The sequence below is a fragment of the Mobula birostris genome, chromosome 14, assembly GCF_030028105.1.
Source record: "Mobula birostris isolate sMobBir1 chromosome 14, sMobBir1.hap1, whole genome shotgun sequence".
Lineage (NCBI taxonomy): Eukaryota > Metazoa > Chordata > Chondrichthyes > Myliobatiformes > Myliobatidae > Mobula > Mobula birostris.
In genome coordinates this window covers 3,669,662-3,688,100 of record NC_092383.1, presented here as the reverse complement: position 1 = coordinate 3,688,100, position 18,439 = coordinate 3,669,662, and the positions used below count along the sequence as shown (strand labels likewise).

The window sequence follows — 18,439 nt, the reverse complement described above, 5'->3', positions numbered from 1 at the left end:
GGAGCCAAGAGCTGGACAGGTGATTGGCAAAAGGGATATCAGAGGATAGTGGGACAGGAGGCCCAGGGAGAAAGACGGCGGGGGGGGGGAACCCAGAGGATGGGCAAGGGGTATAGTCAGAGGGACAGAGGGAGAAAAAGGAGAGTGAGAGAAAGAATGTGTGTATAAAAATAAATAACGGATGGGGTACGAGGGGGAAGTGGGGCATTAGCGGAAGTTAGAGAAGTCTATGTTCATGCCATCAGGTTGTTTTACTAACCTCATTACACAGAATGCCAAAACATGTGCTCGATTCATCGGTTTTCCAAAGTCTTGGACATTCAGTACCAAACTGGAGTTGTCAATCCAGTACTTGCTTCTTGGTCATCTTCTCCAGGGTAAATTGATTTGCATTTATAATGGAAAATAATTTGGTAGCCTCGTACATTATGTTTACCCAGAGAAGACCCTACATATTACCATTGATATATGGATTCAAACAGATTGATGTTTACTTAGCCATTTACTAGAAATATGAAGTAACTCACAAATTGAAAAGTACACAATTCTTGCTGCAACTACACAAGGTTTGGTGGGTCCATGTGAAGTTTATTGCAGGTAATTTGGTTTTACTCTCTATAGAAGAGGATATCCGTCTCAGTGGCAGTGCAACAAAGGTTCACTAGATAGATTTTAGTGATATTCCAGGGAAAGTGAACCTAATAGCCTATCGAGAACCCATTGGGGAAAATGAAAAGTGATCTTATTGAAATATACTAAATTCTAAAGGGGCTTAAAGGTATAGATGGAGTGGATACTAAAAACTGGTTTTTATGAGCAGGGCCTTATCACAGGAAAGGGAATCTCTCATTTGAGAGCAAAATACGGACAGTAGTTAGAGATTGGATAAGCGGAGTTCATTCCTACTCCAATGTTGGAGGCGGGGGGGGGGGGAAGAAGGGTGATGTTACAAAGGTTTATAGAATTATGCACAAATAGGATAGGTAGTCAATTTTTTTTTCCCAGGGCAGGGAAGCCTAGAAATAGGACAGCACAGCAACAGCAAGGAAGCATAATCTCTTAAGGCATCAACAAACCGGGTTCAATACTACTGTCGTCTGTATTGAGTTTATATGTTCTCACGATCATGTGGGTTGCCTCTTGGTGGTCCAGTTTCCTTCCACATTGCGAAGACATATGGAATAGACGGTTAAGTGGTCACATGGGTGTAACTGAACAGTACAGGCTCGCTCGGATGGAAGGGCCAGTTACCATGCTGTATTTTTAAATAAATAGAGGACACAGGTTTAAGGTGAGAGAGATTCAAAGAACAAATTTTGCAGACTCTGGAATGAACTAATAGAGGTGGTGGTAGAGGCAGATACAATTACAATGTTTGGATAAGCACGAATAGGAGAGGTATCTAGCTTAATGCTGGCAAATGGAACTAGTGTAGCAGGGCAACAGGGTTTGCAGTGAGGTGGGCTGAGAAGACCCACTTCTGTACATTTTTCTATGAATCTCTTAGAGCTGGGCAGCTTCAGAATTTTCTACTCTGCAGCTTTGGAGGAATCTGAGATCAATGTATAGGGAAGCCAAGAGTTAGGGGGATTGAGCAGGCATGTGGAGCTAAGGCCAAAGATCAGAATAATCGTGATCTTAGCAAAAAACAGAAGCAGCTTGAGGCAGCTCACTGGCTCCTGTTGCATCTTCAAAACTGTATCTCATCTGACCACCCTGACTTTGGCCTAAAACACACCTCACCTGACATCTACACTTGGCCCTCCCACCTTGTGAAGTACCACAGTCCATGATGTAACTACACCTACATCCCAACAAGCTTATAATTTCACAAGCAGATACTGAGAGAAATGGAAGAGGAGAGGGAAAAGTACGAAGAGTGTTAGTTGTGTGTTAGCAATATTCAGTAAACCAAACTTTTAATGAGTTCTGCATTTTGTGACATAAAAAGATACAGATAGCTTTTATCATCTTCAATTTAGAAATTTATGTTAACATAAATACTACGGCTAGAATCCATAACTGATCCAATTATCTATAAGCCTTCAATCACACTTCACCTGAAGATTATACTCTGTATACAATAATCACTAGATATCCTCCAACAGTAAATGTTGCAACTCCATGTCACATTTATGCAATATCATTGTCTGTTAGTCATGATTAATTGTTCCTCATTCACTGAAGGAAATTAATTGTTAAAGTAGTTAGTGCCACTGTTTGCTCGGAAGCCACTTATCTAGATAACTAGGATTGACAATCCCACCTCACCCTGGCCACCGGCATCCAGCTGGCAGTTCTTATAACAGCTGTAAAGTAAACTCACATAATAGCACAGGCCCCATATGATTGAGCCACAGCAACCCAATTTCCACCTATCTGCAACCCAAGGACTCCATGTCCACTCACCATACATGGTTTCCCAAAGTCCTCTAAGCGCTTGTACTTTCTTAATGAATAGATAGAGATTTTAAATTTCATCTTGTTAAAAACACTAAACAATGGCAAGAGAAACTAATTTCTTGCAATCACAATAAACTGACTTTAAAAAGCTTTAAAGAGTTGAATTCAGCAGTAGGTACTTGTAGGTACAGTTTTATTTGGATTTTGCTATGGCAATTAACAAATAGCATTACACAAGTGTAGTAAACCAGAAGCAGGGCCAGATTATTCTGAACAAAGTCACCCACCTTGACCTTTAACGTGCTCTCTCGATTCGTTTGCTTTTTCGTGTCCTTTTGTGCCCTGACGGTAAAAATGATTTGACAAAGCTTGGCCAGGAACAAAATGCTGAACTTGATTAGATGGTGGCTGCATGACCGATTCCTTGGTTAAGTAATGCATTAGTTTTCCTTGATGCTGTCTTTCCAAAGCTGTATTTGTGCAGTTCAGAGAAAAAAATTCAGGAGAATCTGTTGTGTTATCACACAGCATATATGCACAGGGAATACATTTTATATTACATTATTCTACGAAGTTGGGCTTGTCCTAGCCAATTTGGCAATTGGACAAAAACGTGAGAGGGGGCTTTACACTTCGGGTTCAAGAACAGTTGCTTCCCTTCAACCATTTGGCTCCTGAACCAACTGGCAAAACCCCTAGTCACTGTGGCCACTAAGCATCACTATGACCACCTTGCACTAAAATGGATTTTGTTCTAATTGTGTTTTATTGTTTTGAATACATCAAATGATCAAGCCCCCATTACATTCTTCAGTTATTTTGCCTGCCTAACTGTTGCACAGTCATTGTTACTTGCAGCTTTCAGTAAAACAGATCCATGGTTTGCCAGATTTAAACAATAAGCTCCCATTCATTACTGGCACTCCACAGGGAAGGATACAGAACTTGTGCAGTTAGTTTGGAGTGATGATCAAAAGGAACATTTCATAGAGGAATAGCTGCAAAATCTATAACCAAGGATTCATTCTACCTAAACCAGGGGCTCCCAACCTATGGTCCATGGACCCCTTGCTTAATGGTATTGGTCCATGGCATAAAAAAAGGTTGGGAACCCCTGACTTAAAGCTTGATTTATAACAGCAATCCAGGTCAGGGCTTAGAAATCACTTCCAAAGTTTAACAATTGCTTTTAATCAATGTGAAAATCTCAGGAGAAACTAATTTCCAGCTGCACTGACAGACGACAGACCGTAGGCCAAGATGCTCAGTTCCATGAACACAGGATCATAGAATCATTATCTTTAGAGTCTGAGGCCAGTGTGAGAGCACCTTTCAGGAGAGTGAATCCACGGAAAGCACTGGGCCTAGAGCCAGCTAGGAGTACAGGAGCCCTAGGCCCCACACCACCAGGTCAGGAATAGTTATTGCTCTACAACCAGATACCCAAACGTGCATGTGGATAACTTCATTCACCTGAACTCTGAACTGATTCCACAACCTATAGACTCACTTTCAAGGACTCTACAACTTATGCTCTCAATATTATTTGCAAACTTTGCATTTGAATATTGGTTGTTTGTCAGTATCTACATATACTTTTTCATAAATTCTATTGTATTTCTTTATTTTCTGATAAATACTATAAAAAAATGTATCTCAGGGTAGTATATGGTGATATATAGGTACTTAGATAATAAATTTACTATGACTAATATAGTACAGAGCCTGTGCTGCTCCTGGAAAGACAATCCCAGAAATCCCATTCCTGTTCTTTGCCCAGAATTCTGTAATTTACATCTCAAGGGCTTATAGAAATCTGTTCTGACTACGTCAACTGTCCCTGCAGGCAAATACAACATCCACTGTGCAATGCACAACCAAAAATAATTGTAATATATAATGAATAACCTAAACAGCAAGGCAAATTGATGCAGGAGATTAGAATAACGTCATCGATCGGGGAGTATCAAAGTATAGAACAACTGAGTTAAACACTGATTAATGTTGTGATCTTTGATGATCCAGCCAATAATGCTTTCATTTTATGTTTTCCATTTGGTTAGTTCTGCTGAAGACGACTGTTAGTATGATCTTCACCAAGATCTTATCACCCATTTGGTGCCCATTGTACTCTAACTCTACTATCCAAATACTTCTTAAATCCAACATCTTAACCTTTGCTGAAAACAATCTCAGCTATTGACATCAACTTCTATTTAAAGAAATTATGTCTCACTTGCCCACAATAAATACTGAAGGAGTTTGAAATTCATGTTCCATGAAATGTCAAAAATGCTTCTATAATAGTGCATGTTGAACTGATCCATGGAAAATGAGAAGCACTGGCACAGCAGTGTTTTTCTTCATCACTAGTCACTATAAAGGTGGTGTACGTGAGCCAGATTCTTGAACTCAGATTGTGGAAGGACTTCCCGAAGTGTGTTAAAGTCGGGAATTTCAGGATTTTAACTTAACAACAAAGGCATGGTGATATACTTCCAAGTCAGGGTCAGGGCGTTCCCTCATGTTGGGAATCCTTAACTCACAAGTGCCAAGTACTGGCTGAGACATTATATTTATAAATTTGGAGAAATTTCCTGACTAATTATGAAGTTCCACATGTCAAACCGCAGAAGTCTAAATGATACCGAATCCCAAGGAATACAGTAAAAATCTGCAGAGAGCAGTCCTACAAAATGGCACCAAACCCCATTTTATACATATTACACTTCAACTACCCTGTATTAGTATATCAAAATAATTTTTGATCTTACAATTGGCCAGCATGGAACTTCTGGGTCACATCCTGAGCAATTGTTAACTAACCCAATCAAACTAAGTCGGGGATGGTAGCTGTCTATAACACCAATACCCTTCAGTACTTTACAGGACTGCCTCATTTTATGTAGCTGACCATGCCTGCTGAGAAACTGTCATGGGGGGGGCGAAGGGGCTGCTGGCATTGGGAGGAGGGGATAGACAAAGGAGGGCAGTTGATGGACATGCTGTTTGAACCACAAATTTTACAATACAGTAATACAGGTATTGCTTGGCCTCAATACCTCCTTGTGCAATTGGATCCTGGATTTCCTCACTTGCAGATCCCTGTCAGTTTGGATTAGCAACATCTCCACCATGATCCCCATCAGCACAGGTGCACCACAAGGCTGGCGCTTAGTCCCCTGCTCTACTCACTTTACATATGACTGCATAACTAAGCACAGCTCCAATGCCATTCAAGTTTGCTGATAACACCACTGTCATTGGCCACATCAAAGCTGGTGATGAATCAGCATATAGGAGGGAGACTGACAATCTGGCTGAGTGGTGTCACAACAACCTCTTACTCAATGTCAAAAAGATCAAGGAGCTGATTATAGACTTAAAAAGGAAACCAGAGGTCCATAAGCCAGTCCTTAAAGGATCAGAGATGGAGAGGGTTAGCAACTTTAAATTCCTAGGTGTTACTATTTTGAAGGACCTGTCCTGGGCCCAGCATGCAAGTGCAGTTATGAAGAAACTACGGCAGTGCCTCTAATTCCTTAGGAGTTTGCGGAAATTCAGCATGACATCCAAAACTTTGACAGATTTCTATAGCTGTGTAGTGAAGTGGTAACATCAATACTGTTGAGTGGAAAAATCCGACAAAAAGTAGTGGATATGGCCCAGTCCATCATGGGTAAAGCCCTCCCAACCATTGAGCACATCTACATGAAATACTGTCACAGGAAAGTAGCATCTATCATGAGGGACCCCATCACCCAGGACATGCTCTCTTCTCACTGCTGCCATCAGGAAGGTGGTACAACAGCCTCAGGACTCACCACCAGGTTCAGGAACTGTTACTACCCCTCAACCACCAGGCTCTTAAATCAAAGGGATTAACTTCACTCAACTTCACTTGCATTGAAATGCTCCCACAACCTATGGACTCACTTTCAAGGACACTTCATCTCATTCTCGATATTTATTACTTAATTATTTATTATTATTTCATTTTTGTATTTGCACAATTTGTGTTCTGCACTCTGACTGAATACCCTAGCTGGGTAGTCTTTCATTGATTCTGTATTTGTTATTATTCTATAGATTTATTAAGTGTGTCCACAAGAAAATGAATCTCGGTTGTATGTAGTGACATACATGTACTTTGATAATAAAATTTAATTTGAACTTTGATTTCTTTTAAAAATTACAAAATAAATCCACAAATGAAAGGCAAACTACAGGTACAAAGTAGCATTCCTTAAGCTAATGCAAATTACATAGGTTGTTATATAGGGACAGGTGCAAATGCCTAAATAACTTCATTTTAAAGACTGAACACTCCACAAACTCCATTTACCTGGCTGCTGGTTCTGAGACTCGCCAACTTCATCTGCCTTGACATGGATGTCGTCATCATCCATGTTGGCTTGGTCCTTGTGGTCTGCTGCATTTGGCATGTTTATATTGCCCCGTTTATCTTCTTTTACAGTGTCTTGTTGGTCATCACGCTGTAGAGGTGGCTTAGGTGGAGCTTGCATCACTGGACCCTTGACAAAATGGTCAGGTTCCACTTCATTCTCCATAATCAGCTTGTTGCTAGGGATTCCAACATTCTTTGACAGAGGTTTCTCAATCTTTTCCAAATTCATTCCATTTTTGTGATCTAAATGATTGATGGCAAAGTTAATCCTTTTCTGCCCTATCCATTTTAAAAATGCATAAATAAAACACTAGTCAGATAAAACAATCTACAATTTTATCTACACAGTTCTGTAGAATTATTTTTTTTATTTCGAGATAATGCAGTTCCAGCCGAAAAAGCCCACGCCACTCAAACATACCTATATGACAATTAACCTACTAACACATACTGTACACCTTTAGAATGTCGGAGGAAACTAGAGCACCCGGAGGAAACCCAGAGTTACAGGGAAAACATACAAATCCGGGTCGCTGGGGCTGCAAAATTATGTTAACTACTGATAACATTTCACTGATGCTGATTAAGGGATTATTATTAGCCTGCATTTTGGAGAATAGTGCTATCAAAGCTTCTTGTGCCTCTGTTCCACATACCTCAATCCGGTCTCAGATGTGAATGCCAAGGATTGAACCAAAGTTAGAACAGACAAATTTCCCCCTGAAATACTGCCACTTCACATCTCTCAGGAAGGGTGAATCAACATGGGAGAAGTGGCCTTAATTAAATATGTCATGCAATCTTAAAAATACAGCTCTAAATATCTACCTTTTGTACAGAGTTTCCCTGCATTCAGATCACCACAAGGTGGCTCTGCAGTCAGTTTTGTTGCAATGCTTTTCCCATGCCTCTGTCCAGCCTTTAAGGTTCAATGTAAAGCACTGTATTTAATGCTTTTATTTCCGTAGGCTTTATTTGTTCAGAATTTTTAAGAGCATAAAAATTAACACCTAAAAGTGTGTAATATAAAAACACATCTGCCCTATTAATGTCTTTCAGGGATGGAAAGATGCCACTGTATCCCTGTGCATATCCCCAAGCTCTATGCAGCAAACTACCCTCTGAGGACAAGTACAGGGGCATTTAGGGATGGATAAGAAATATTAGTCTCTTAACAGATTTCCACATCAATAATGGAAAGGCTTCACAAATAAATCCACAACTTAACAAACATTTTAGGAACAGCTTTTACCCCTCCGCCTTCAGATTTCTGAATGGTTCATCAACACTACTACCTATTTTTGCACTACTTACTTATACACACACACACACACACACACAGTGGATTCCAGTTAATTGGGACACATCGGGACCAGTACATTTTGACCCAATTTAGCTGCCGCTCCAATTAGCTGAAGTTTCATGGAAAGAGTTAAAAAGGTATGTAGACAACACAAACACCTACGTCAGGATGCTGTTCATCGACTATAACTCAGCAATTAATACCATCATTCCCACAATCCTGATTGAGAAGTTGCAGAACCTGAGCCTCTATACCTCCCTCTGCAATTGGATCCTCAACTTCCTAACCAGAAGACCACAATCTGTGCGGATTGGTGATAACATCTCCTCCTCGCTGACGATTAACACTGGTGCACCTCAGGGGTGTGTGCTTAGCTCACTGCTCTCTCTGTATACACATGACTGTGTGGCTAGGCATAGCTCAAATACCATCTACAAATTTGCTGACGATACATCCATTGTTGGTAGAATCTCAGGTGGTGACAAGAGGGTGTACAGGAGTAAGATATGCCAACTAGTGCAGGGGTCCCCAACCTTTTTTGCACCACAGACTAGCTTAATATTGACAATATTCTTATGGACCGGCTGACTGGGGGGGGGGGGGGGGGGTGTTCAAGTAGGGTTAAACTCACCTCAACATGTCTCTTACAGTTAGGGTTGCCAACTTGTTCGCTCCCAAATAAGGGACAAAAGTAGCAGTCAAATCCCGGGACACTTTACCCCAGGAAAGATTACCATGACCATGAAGCCTTTGCGCAGGCACCTGTGTGCGCATGCGTGACATGCGCATACGTGCTAATTTTTTTTCGCAAATCGGTTTTGCCTTCATTTTCCCGACTATATTGTACATACATTATTTCTACTTTATATAGGCTGTGTATTTATCACATCATTCCTGCTTTCACTATATGTTAGTGTTATTTTCGGTTTTATGTGTTATTTGGTATGATTTGGTAGGTTATTTTTCGGGTCTGGGAACGCTCAAAAATTTTCCCCATATAAATTAATGGTAATTGCTTCTTCGCTTCACGCCATTTCGGCACAAAAGGTTTCATAGGAACACTCTACCTTAGAGGGGGAAATACAGGACTTAAAGGCAGTCCCATATGGGACAAACCAATTTAGCCCAATGTATGGGATGTCCCGGCAAATACGGGACAGTTGGCAACCCTATGTTCAAATTCAACAGTGTGTGATAGAGAATGAGGAAGTTTCAAGTTCCTTGTTGTCAAGATCTCTGAGGATCTAACCTGGTCCCAACATATCGATATAAGTCATAAAGGAAGCAAGACAGCGGCTATACTTTATTAGGAGTTTAAAGGGATTTGGTATGTCAACAAGTACACTCAAAAACTTCTATCGTTGTACCATGGGAGAGCATTCTGACAGGCTGCACCACTTTCTGGTATGGAGGGGCTATTGCACAGCTGCAGCAGAAGGTTGTAAATTTAGTCAACTCCCTCTTGGGTACTAGCCTACAAAGTACCCAGGACATCTTCAAGGAGTGGTGTCTCAGAAAGGCAGTGTCCATTATTAAGAACCTCCAGTACCCAGGGCATGCCTTTTTCTCACTGTTACCATCAAGTAGGAGATACAGGAGCCTGAAGACACACACTCAGCGATTCAGGAACAGCTTCTTCCCCTCTGCCATCTGATTCCTATACACACATTGAAGCTTTGGACACTACCTCACTTTTTTAATGTACAGTATTTCTGTTTTTAAATATTTTAAAAAATCTATTCAATATACACAATTGATTTACTTGTTTATTTATAATGTTTTATTTTATTTATTATTTTTTTCTCTCTGCTAGATTATGTGTTGCATTGAACTGCTGCTGCTAAGTTAACAAATTTCACATCACATACTGGTGATAATAAACCTGATTCTGATCCTATTTGAATAAAATACAGAACAAATTAGAACACTACCAATACCTCTACAATACTATAAAACTGTATAGTTCCTAATAGTTAAGAGGAATTCAATGTATGCCGTTGTGTTCTTTTGATTGACTATAAATGATCTTAGTGCAGATAGTGGGCTGTCTTTATATAATGCTATCAATGCATCCTCCAAAGCTTCATTTTCATTATAACATTCAAGATAATTGTTGATAACTTCAAATTCTTTATAATTCCTAACATGAAGTAGAGACACTTCAGGCATTTCCAAGCCTGAGTGCTTGAAACCTCAGTGAGCAAAACAGTTCTGAATTGTCCCGAAGGGTCTCGGCCCGAAACATCAACTGTTTACTCTTTTCCATAGATGCTGCCTGGCCTGAACTCCTCCAGCATTTTGTGTATTGATCCGAATTGTCTTACTGTTTATTTCTCACCAGCTATTGGTGACAAAAATCACTGCTTTATGAACACAAACACATGCAACTAGTGATTTCAGAATACAAAGATGTCACTTTAGAACAGATGAAGAGAAATTTCTTTAGCCAAAGGGTCATGAATCTGTGGAATTCATTACCATGGACAACTATGGAGGCCAAGTCATTGGATATATTTAAAGCGGAGGTTGATAGGTTCTTAATGTAAGAGCAAAGGTAATGGGAAGATGGTAGGAGAACGAGATTGAGAAGGATAATAGTTTCAGCCATGATAGAATGGCAGAGCAGACTCAATGGGCCAAATGGCCAAATTCTGCCATGTCTTATGGTCTTATAAAAGCAGCATCTTTCAAGTGCATTCCTATGAAAGACTCCCTTCTACATACCAAAATCCATGGATTTTCCTTGTTCATTTTCTTCTACACCAGGCATTCCAGCATCATCATCTCCTTTGCCCAGATCTGTGAAGACAAACACTAGAGTTTTAAGCAATTGCATTACCAAAAACAAACAAATTAACAGCAAGATGATAAGTTGAAAGACAACTTCATTTGATGCTTGACTTCTCTCAAGTGAATGATACTTGAGTGAATTTGACATCCCCACTAATAATGAATAGCAACAGAGTCAGAGTTCCATTAAGTGATGTCCTGACAGATGCTATAGGAAGCAGGGCACTGTAAACAAGAGATTCAGCAGATACTGGAGATCCAGAGCTCAACAAGTCAGGTAGCATCTATGGAAATTGAATTGAAAATTGAAATGTCTTTATTGTCATTGCGTAGTACAATTGTCATACCTCAATACAGCAGAAATGAGTTTGCAACTCTCATACTCAATGCTATAAAACAAATAAAATAAATAAAATCAAGTAACCAGCCAGTACGAGCAATGTCCAGCAGTACAAAAGCACAACTCAGATGCATGACAGCCATAAAACCAGTATTAAAGTAGCAATATAACAAATTTATGGATGATGCTCAATCCATTGGTTCAGACCAATTATAGCTCTGGGGAAAAAGCTATTTTTCCAGTCTGGAATTGCGGGCATAGAAAATCTTATAACATCTGCCAGATGGAAGTTGTTCAAACAGATGATTGTAGCTTTCCTTAGGCAGTGAGAGCTGTGAATGAATCAACAGTTGACGTTTCAGGCTTGAAACATTTCACCAGGACTGGAAAGGAGGGGGAAGGGAAGGAGCATAGCTGGAAGGTGGTAAGTGAAGCCAGGTGGATGGGGGAGAAGAGGATGAAGTGAGGAGCTGGGAGGTGATAGGTAGAAAAGGTAAAGGGCTGGTGAAAGAGGAATCTGATAGAAGAGGAGAGTGGACCATGAGTGGCCACCAAAAATTTCCACTTTATGATGGAGTGGAGGCGCTCGACAAAGCAGTCCCCAATTTACGACAGGACTCACCAATGTAGAGGAGACTGCATCGGGAGCACTGGAAACAGTAAACAAACCCAGTAGATTCACAGGTCAAGTGTTGCCTCAACTTGAAAGGACTGTTTGAGGCCTTGAATGGAGGTGGGGGAAGAGGTGAATAGGCATGTGTAGCATTTCTGTAGACTGCAAGGATACATGCCAGGAGGGACGAATGGACAAGGAGATCATGAAGGGAGCAATCCCTGCAGAAAGTAGAGAGTGGGGGTGGGAGGATAAAAGTGTTTGATGGTAGGATCCCATTAAGATAGATGTTGTGGAAAATGGTGCATTAGATACAGAAGCTCATGGGGTGGTAGGTGAGGACAAGAGAAACTCTATCCTGTTAAGGTGGTGGGATGATTGGTGAGCACGGATATCCAGGATATGGAGATGTGGGTGAGGGCAACATCAATGGTGGAGAAAGGGAAACTGTTCTTTGAAGGAAGACTGTCTGATGTCCTGGAAAGAAAAGCCTCATCCTGGGAACAGATGCGGCAAAAACTAAGGAACTGAAAGGGAATCACATTTTTACAGGAGACAAGGTAGGAAGAGCTATGGTTAGGATTGCCACGGGAATTGGTAGGTTTATGAAAGATAGGCCACTCAGGTTGGAGGAGCAACACCTCATATTCCATCTAGGTAGCCTCCAGCCTGATGGCATAAGTATTGATTCCTTCCCTCTTCTTCTATTCCTCTTTCTAGTCTCATTGTCCACTCCCCTCTACCATCAGACTTCTCCAGCCCCTTGCCTTTTCCAGTTATCACCCCCAGCTTCTTTCTCCCCCACCCACCCGGTTTTACCCATCACCTTCTAGCTCATCCTTCTTCCTCTCTCCCCCTTATTCTGGCATCTTCCTCCTTCTTTCCAGTCCTGAAGAAGGATCTCTGCCCAAAACATCAACTATAGATTCAATCCCATAGCTGCTGCCTGACCTGCTGAGTTCCTCCAAGAATTGTGTGTGTGTATGTATGTGTTGCTCAGGACAATGTAAAGCTATCCTTGATGAATAAGTGCAGTACATCAGACATTCAGAAAGACATCCAGTCTGGAAAGCTAAAGAAACAGTTGGATTTAAACATCTGGTCCACGTGCTGACATTTATGACTGACTTGAACATGTGTCTTTCTCTGCATTTTCCCCAACATTTCTTCATACCTGGAAGTGTTGATTGCAGTTGGAAATGAACTCCAGATGTCATGGGTTAAGGGTGAAAGGTAAAATATTTACCAGAAACATGAGGAGAAACTTCTTCACTCAGATGGTCGTGAGAGTATGGAATGAGGTGCCAGCATAAGTGGTGCATGCAAGTTTGATTTCAGTGTTTAGAGATGTTTGGATAAGTACATGGAGGGTATGGAGGGCTGTGGTCCCTGTGCAGGTCGATGGGAGTACACAGCTTAAATGGTTCAGCATGGACTAGATAGGCCGAAGGGCTTGTTTCTGTGCTGTACTTTTCTATGACTATGATTAAGCCTCCACAACCACTGGGATAGAGAATTCCAATGATTCACCTCCATGCAAGTGAAGTTTGTCAGTCCTAAACAGTCCACCCTTACTTCTGAGTTCATGATCTCTAGTTATAGAATCTTTAGTCAGGGCTATCATCTCTAATATACAATTCTTACAGGGCCTAACTGTACATCTCAATAAAATTACCTCTTATTCTAAACGCTAGAGAACGCATGGCTGGTCTAATTAATGTTTCCTCAAATAGCAAGCCTATCATCCCGGGACACATCCAACAAATCTTTTCTACAATCCTGGTAAGTACATCCCTCTTTACGATAAAACTGTTTGCAATAGATGTGGTCTCGGCACAATCCTCTAAAACTACAGTGAGACTTTATTCAAACACTCTTGTAATTAAAAGTAACGTAACATTTACCCTCCTAATTGTTTATTTCACCCACTTGTAGGGTTTAGTGAGTTGTGTACCGAGATATTTACAGTAGGCCCCTTTGAACATTAACTCTACCTAATTTCTCTGCATCTACAAAATATTCTCCTCTTTTAGTTTGTGCTGCAGGGTGGATGACTTCATATTCTCCCCACACTATCTTGCATCTACCATGTTCTTAACCACGTACTTGCTATTCCACACAGCCCTGAAATTTCTCAACATCCTCTTCACTGTGCACAATCCCACCCAGTTTTGTTTCATCAGCAATTTGGCTCCCTGAACCCATTCATTGATAGACTGGAAATAGTAAGGGCCCAAGTTCCAATCCCTGTAGTGTCCCATCAGCTTATACTATATTGTCGCCAAAAAATTGATACTAGAACGTACAATCATCACAGCGATATTTGATTCTGTGCTTCCCGCTCCCTGGATTACAAATATTAAATATTAAAAATAGTAAAAATTAGTAAATTTAAATTATAAATCATAAATAGAAAATAGAAAAATGGAAAGTAAGGTAGTGCAAAAAAACCGAGAGGCAGGTCCGGATATTTGGGGGGTACAGCACAGATCCAGGTCAGGATCTGTTCAGCAGTCTTATCACAGTTGGAAAGAAGTTGTTCCCAAATCTGGCCGTACAAGTCTTCAAGCTCCTGAGCCTTCTCCCATTCTGTCTAATTACAAGTTTTTATATTTTGGATTATCCACAATTCCACTTGTCTCAATCTTATTGACGAACAAAGTGGGACCCTTTTGGAAAGTCTTATGAACATCTGAAAACACCACTGCAGCTACTGGTTGCCACTTTGTCATTTTCACAAAGAAATCCAGCAGATTAGTCAAAACATTTTTAGATCATTCTTATTCTGTATAATGCTATCATTAAGGTGCTCTTATATTGCAGGTTTCATTATAGGTTCCAGCATTGTCCTACTAAAACAAAAAAATCAAAAAATAGCTGTACTCAGGAAGGAGTTATGCAACTTTTAAGTCTTGGGTGACGTGGTCGTCAGAACAGGAAATATTTCAATAATTTTACAGCTTCGGAGAAAGTTTAAGGTTGAGTAATTCAAAGCAAAGAAATGTTCCTTACAATCTGTTAACTAATTCATATTGCAAGCAACACAATATTCTCAGTATTTTATACAGCTCTATAAAACCCTGATTAGGCAACACTTACAATATTGTTCAAAATATATTTTCAAAGTATGTACAGTGCCTTGGAAAAGTATTCAGCTACTTTCACATTTTACTGTCTCATTTTCTATTTTAAAATATATTGAAGCAGTATTTTTGAGCTAATTACAAAGCATTGTGCACCATGTCAAATCAAAAGAAAAATTACAAAACCTGTCAACAATTCACTACTAAAAATTAAAAACCAAAATTGAGGCTGAAAAAGTATTCACCCCTTTGTAATTGCTACACTAACTTTCCTTAGTTGCAATATATTACCTTACCAAACCCACCCAATTTGTTGATACAGAAAGCTGGAGGATCACCTGAATAAATACCCCCTCTCTGCAAGGTCCAACAATATGGTAAATTTTCAATAGACCAAATCAAAATGAAGACCAAAGAGCAGTCAAGGCAAGTTGGAAACAACAGAGAAACAAACCTGGCAAGGGTAAGACCATTTCAAAGGCACTGAACACACCTCAAAGCTCAGTGCAGTCCAACGTGAAAAAGTGGAAGAAAATATGAAAATACAGCCACATTGCCTAGGTCAGGCCGCCCTCTAATTATGGTCGCCGGAAAACAATGGCATTTGTAAGAGGCTACTGTCACACCAACAATCACTGAGTGAGGTGCAGAAATCAGTGGCTGCAACTGGAGATGAAGTTAACAGCTCCACAATCTTTAATGCCTTGCTCAAAAAGGATTTTTATGGAAAAGTGGCAAGGAAGAAGCCCTGGCTAAAAAAGCATGTCCTTGCCTGTAAAGATTTTACAAAGCACCTAGAAGATACTGTAAAATTGTGGAAAAAGGTCTTGTGGTTGGATGAGACTAAAGTGAAACTTTTTGGCCTCAACACCAAGCATAAATCTAATACTGCACACCAGCCAGGTAACACCATCCCTACTATAAAGTATGGTGGAGATAGCATCATGTTATGCAGATACTTTACAGCAGCAGAGGCTGGAAATCTGGTCAGAATTGATGGGAAGATGAATGCTACTAAATATAAACAGATCTTACATAAAGACCTACTAGCCTCTGCCAGAAAGCTTAAACTGGCAAGAAAGTTTGTCAACCCAAAGCACACTGCCAGAGCAACCATGGAGTGGCTTCAAATGAAGAAAATTGATGTCCTTGAGTGGCCCAGTCAAAGCCCTGACAATCTGATAAAACATCCCTGACAAGACCTCAAGATTGCTGTTCACTGCCACTCCCCAGCTAACCTGGCGCAGCTTGAGCGATTTTGCAAGGAGGAATGGGCAAATCTTGCTCCATCACTGTGCAAAGCTAATAGAGACTTATACAAAGACTACTTGCTGTACCAGCTACGCGTGGTGGTTCACTAAGTACTGTGCAAAGGAGGATGAATACCTTTGAACTACTGACATTTTAGTTTTTCATGTTTTACAATTTTCACTGTTTTTGGGCTCTTCTGTGAAAAAAGGAGCACTTGACTCACAAATAAAAATTCTCAGTTACATTGATCAAAATCCCTCATTGTAATACTCATTTATGTAAAGGGATAGGGGCTGAATTTTTTTTAAACAAGGCACTATATACTATATATACAAACTTGAGATTTTTCATCTTGCAGACAAACACAAAACAAAGAAACAATATTAAGACCCAAACACCCAATGTGCAAGAAAAAGAACAAATCATGCAAATAATAAAGAAAACAAATCACAGAACATGAACCGCAGAGTCCATGAAAGTGAGTTTGCAGTCACGGAGTTAATTCAGCGTTGCAGCCAGTCCGAGAGCATAATGGTTGCAGGCCACAGCCACAGAGCCACTTCACCACTGGTAAAACTGGTCACAGAGCAAGATCGGTGCTGAGGTGAGCGCCAATGGTTGCAGGCCGTACCTGCAATTTCAGCACTGAGTCAAGGAAACCTCATGGAGTAGTGAGCTGAATACTGGTTTGTCTTCGCCCTTGGCCTTGACAACTTGATCTTTTTAATCTGGCTCAGTGCTTAAATAGGCCAATCATTGGGTCATTTCACTCTTGAGCCCGGGTCCCGCTACTTTGATCTAGCTCCAAGCTTGCTCCAGCAATGACCAGACATAGTTTTGTTTTTCACACTCTGGCTCAGGCCCTGCCACTTCAATCCATCCGCTAGTCCACTCCAGCAATGGCCAAAGATGTACCTGCATTCTCCAGAATTCAGTTCACTGAACCCTCAGGATGCTGCAAAAATGCCAGGTAGTACAGGTAGTTCAAAAGCACAACTCCCAAAGGGAAATTACAGGCTGAGGATAGCACTGATCTTAATACAGAAAAAGTGGAATTTATAGAATAGTTAATAGTTTTGTTTGCTGCCTGTAAAGCATTGCCGTGTTTCACCTGCACCATCTTTAATGCTCAGATCCTTCCTATAATGAGACCAGAATTGACCATGTTCAATTCTCGTCGCTTCACTATAGTAAGGATGTGGAAACTGTAGAGTGTGCAGAGGATGCAGCCTGGATTAGAGAGCATATCTTATGAGAATAGGTTGACCAGGTTAGGGCTTTTCTCTTTGGAGCAGAGGACAGAGGGTGTAGAGGCATCCATCAAGTGGATAGCCAGAGGCTTTTCTGCAGAGCAGAAATGGCTTATACCAGGGAGCATAGTTTTAAGGTGATTGGAGGACAGTGAGCCAGGGGGGTGGGTGGGTGGGTGACAGAACTTCAGGGGCAAGTTTATTTGGAGTGGTGGTTGTATAGAATGCCCTGCCAGGGGTGGTAGTAAAGACAGATACATTTAAAAAGCTCTTGAATACGCACATGGATGATAGAAAAAAGGAGGGCTATGCAGGAAGGAAGAGTTAGATTGATCTTACAATAAAAGGTCAGAACAACATTGTGGGCCGAAGGGACTGTACTGTGCAAAAGTGTTCTATGTTCTAAAACAAAGTATTTCCAAACCACAGAAGTAGCTCAGTCTAGGGCAGACTTGAATATTGGAGTTAAAGATTGAAGGGCGGGGAAATCTAGCATGAGTGCAATGGGGGGGCGGGGGGAGGCTACGTTTGGAAGCGGCTTTCAGAATTCTCCCCAGAGCAGGCCAAAGATGGCAACCAATGACACACCACTTAAACTGAAGTCAGAGGTTTTGTAACAGATTCTGCCAATGCACATAATAAAGAGGCACTAAGCAGGAAACACTGTTTATTGTTTATGACATTATGCTTTTGTGGATTCAAAGCATTTGGAAATCAAGGTGCCAAATCTGATGGCGAGGAGATCAAATAAAAGATAACTAGTCTGAAATGCTCTAAAGAACAATGATATTTAATGTGACTTATATTGAACCACAGTTGCTCCTGCAGATTCCAAGGCAGCAAAATTGATGTTGAAATTAGTGATTGATATTCAACTTATTAAGTGTTCAATGTTAAACATACAAGTGCAAAACTTAAAATATTTTATCTCTAAGCCTGTACCTCAGCAAGTTCATACAAAGGCAACTGTGCACATCTATAGCTCCAAGAGGGAACCA

General features: G+C 40.6%; 1 protein-coding gene and 1 long non-coding RNA gene across 4 annotated transcripts in view; one reads left to right on the top strand and one right to left on the bottom strand.

The window, feature by feature from the left end:
- Positions 1 to 15,310, top strand: part of LOC140209658 (uncharacterized) — a 52,126-nt gene extending 36,816 nt beyond the window's left edge. The window contains exon 3 of the long non-coding RNA XR_011889042.1: positions 15,263 to 15,310. This is a non-coding gene — a long non-coding RNA (uncharacterized lncRNA). The remainder of the gene's footprint in view (positions 1 to 15,262) is intronic.
- The window catches only part of golm2 (golgi membrane protein 2), a 91,371-nt gene that overhangs the window by 18,274 nt on the left and 54,658 nt on the right, over positions 1 to 18,439 (bottom strand). For 2 of the 3 annotated variants that reach the window (XM_072277990.1, XM_072277991.1), the window contains exons 7-9: positions 10,839 to 10,913; positions 6,749 to 7,054; positions 2,691 to 2,873 (exon numbers count right to left, since the gene is read on the bottom strand). In XM_072277990.1, coding sequence (XP_072134091.1) covers positions 2,691 to 2,873; positions 6,749 to 7,054; positions 10,839 to 10,913 — 564 coding nt within the window. Of the gene's footprint in view, positions 1 to 1,044; positions 1,256 to 2,690; positions 2,874 to 6,748; positions 7,055 to 10,838; positions 10,914 to 18,439 lie in introns of those variants that run through there. The other variant, XM_072277992.1, reaches the window with a different exon arrangement.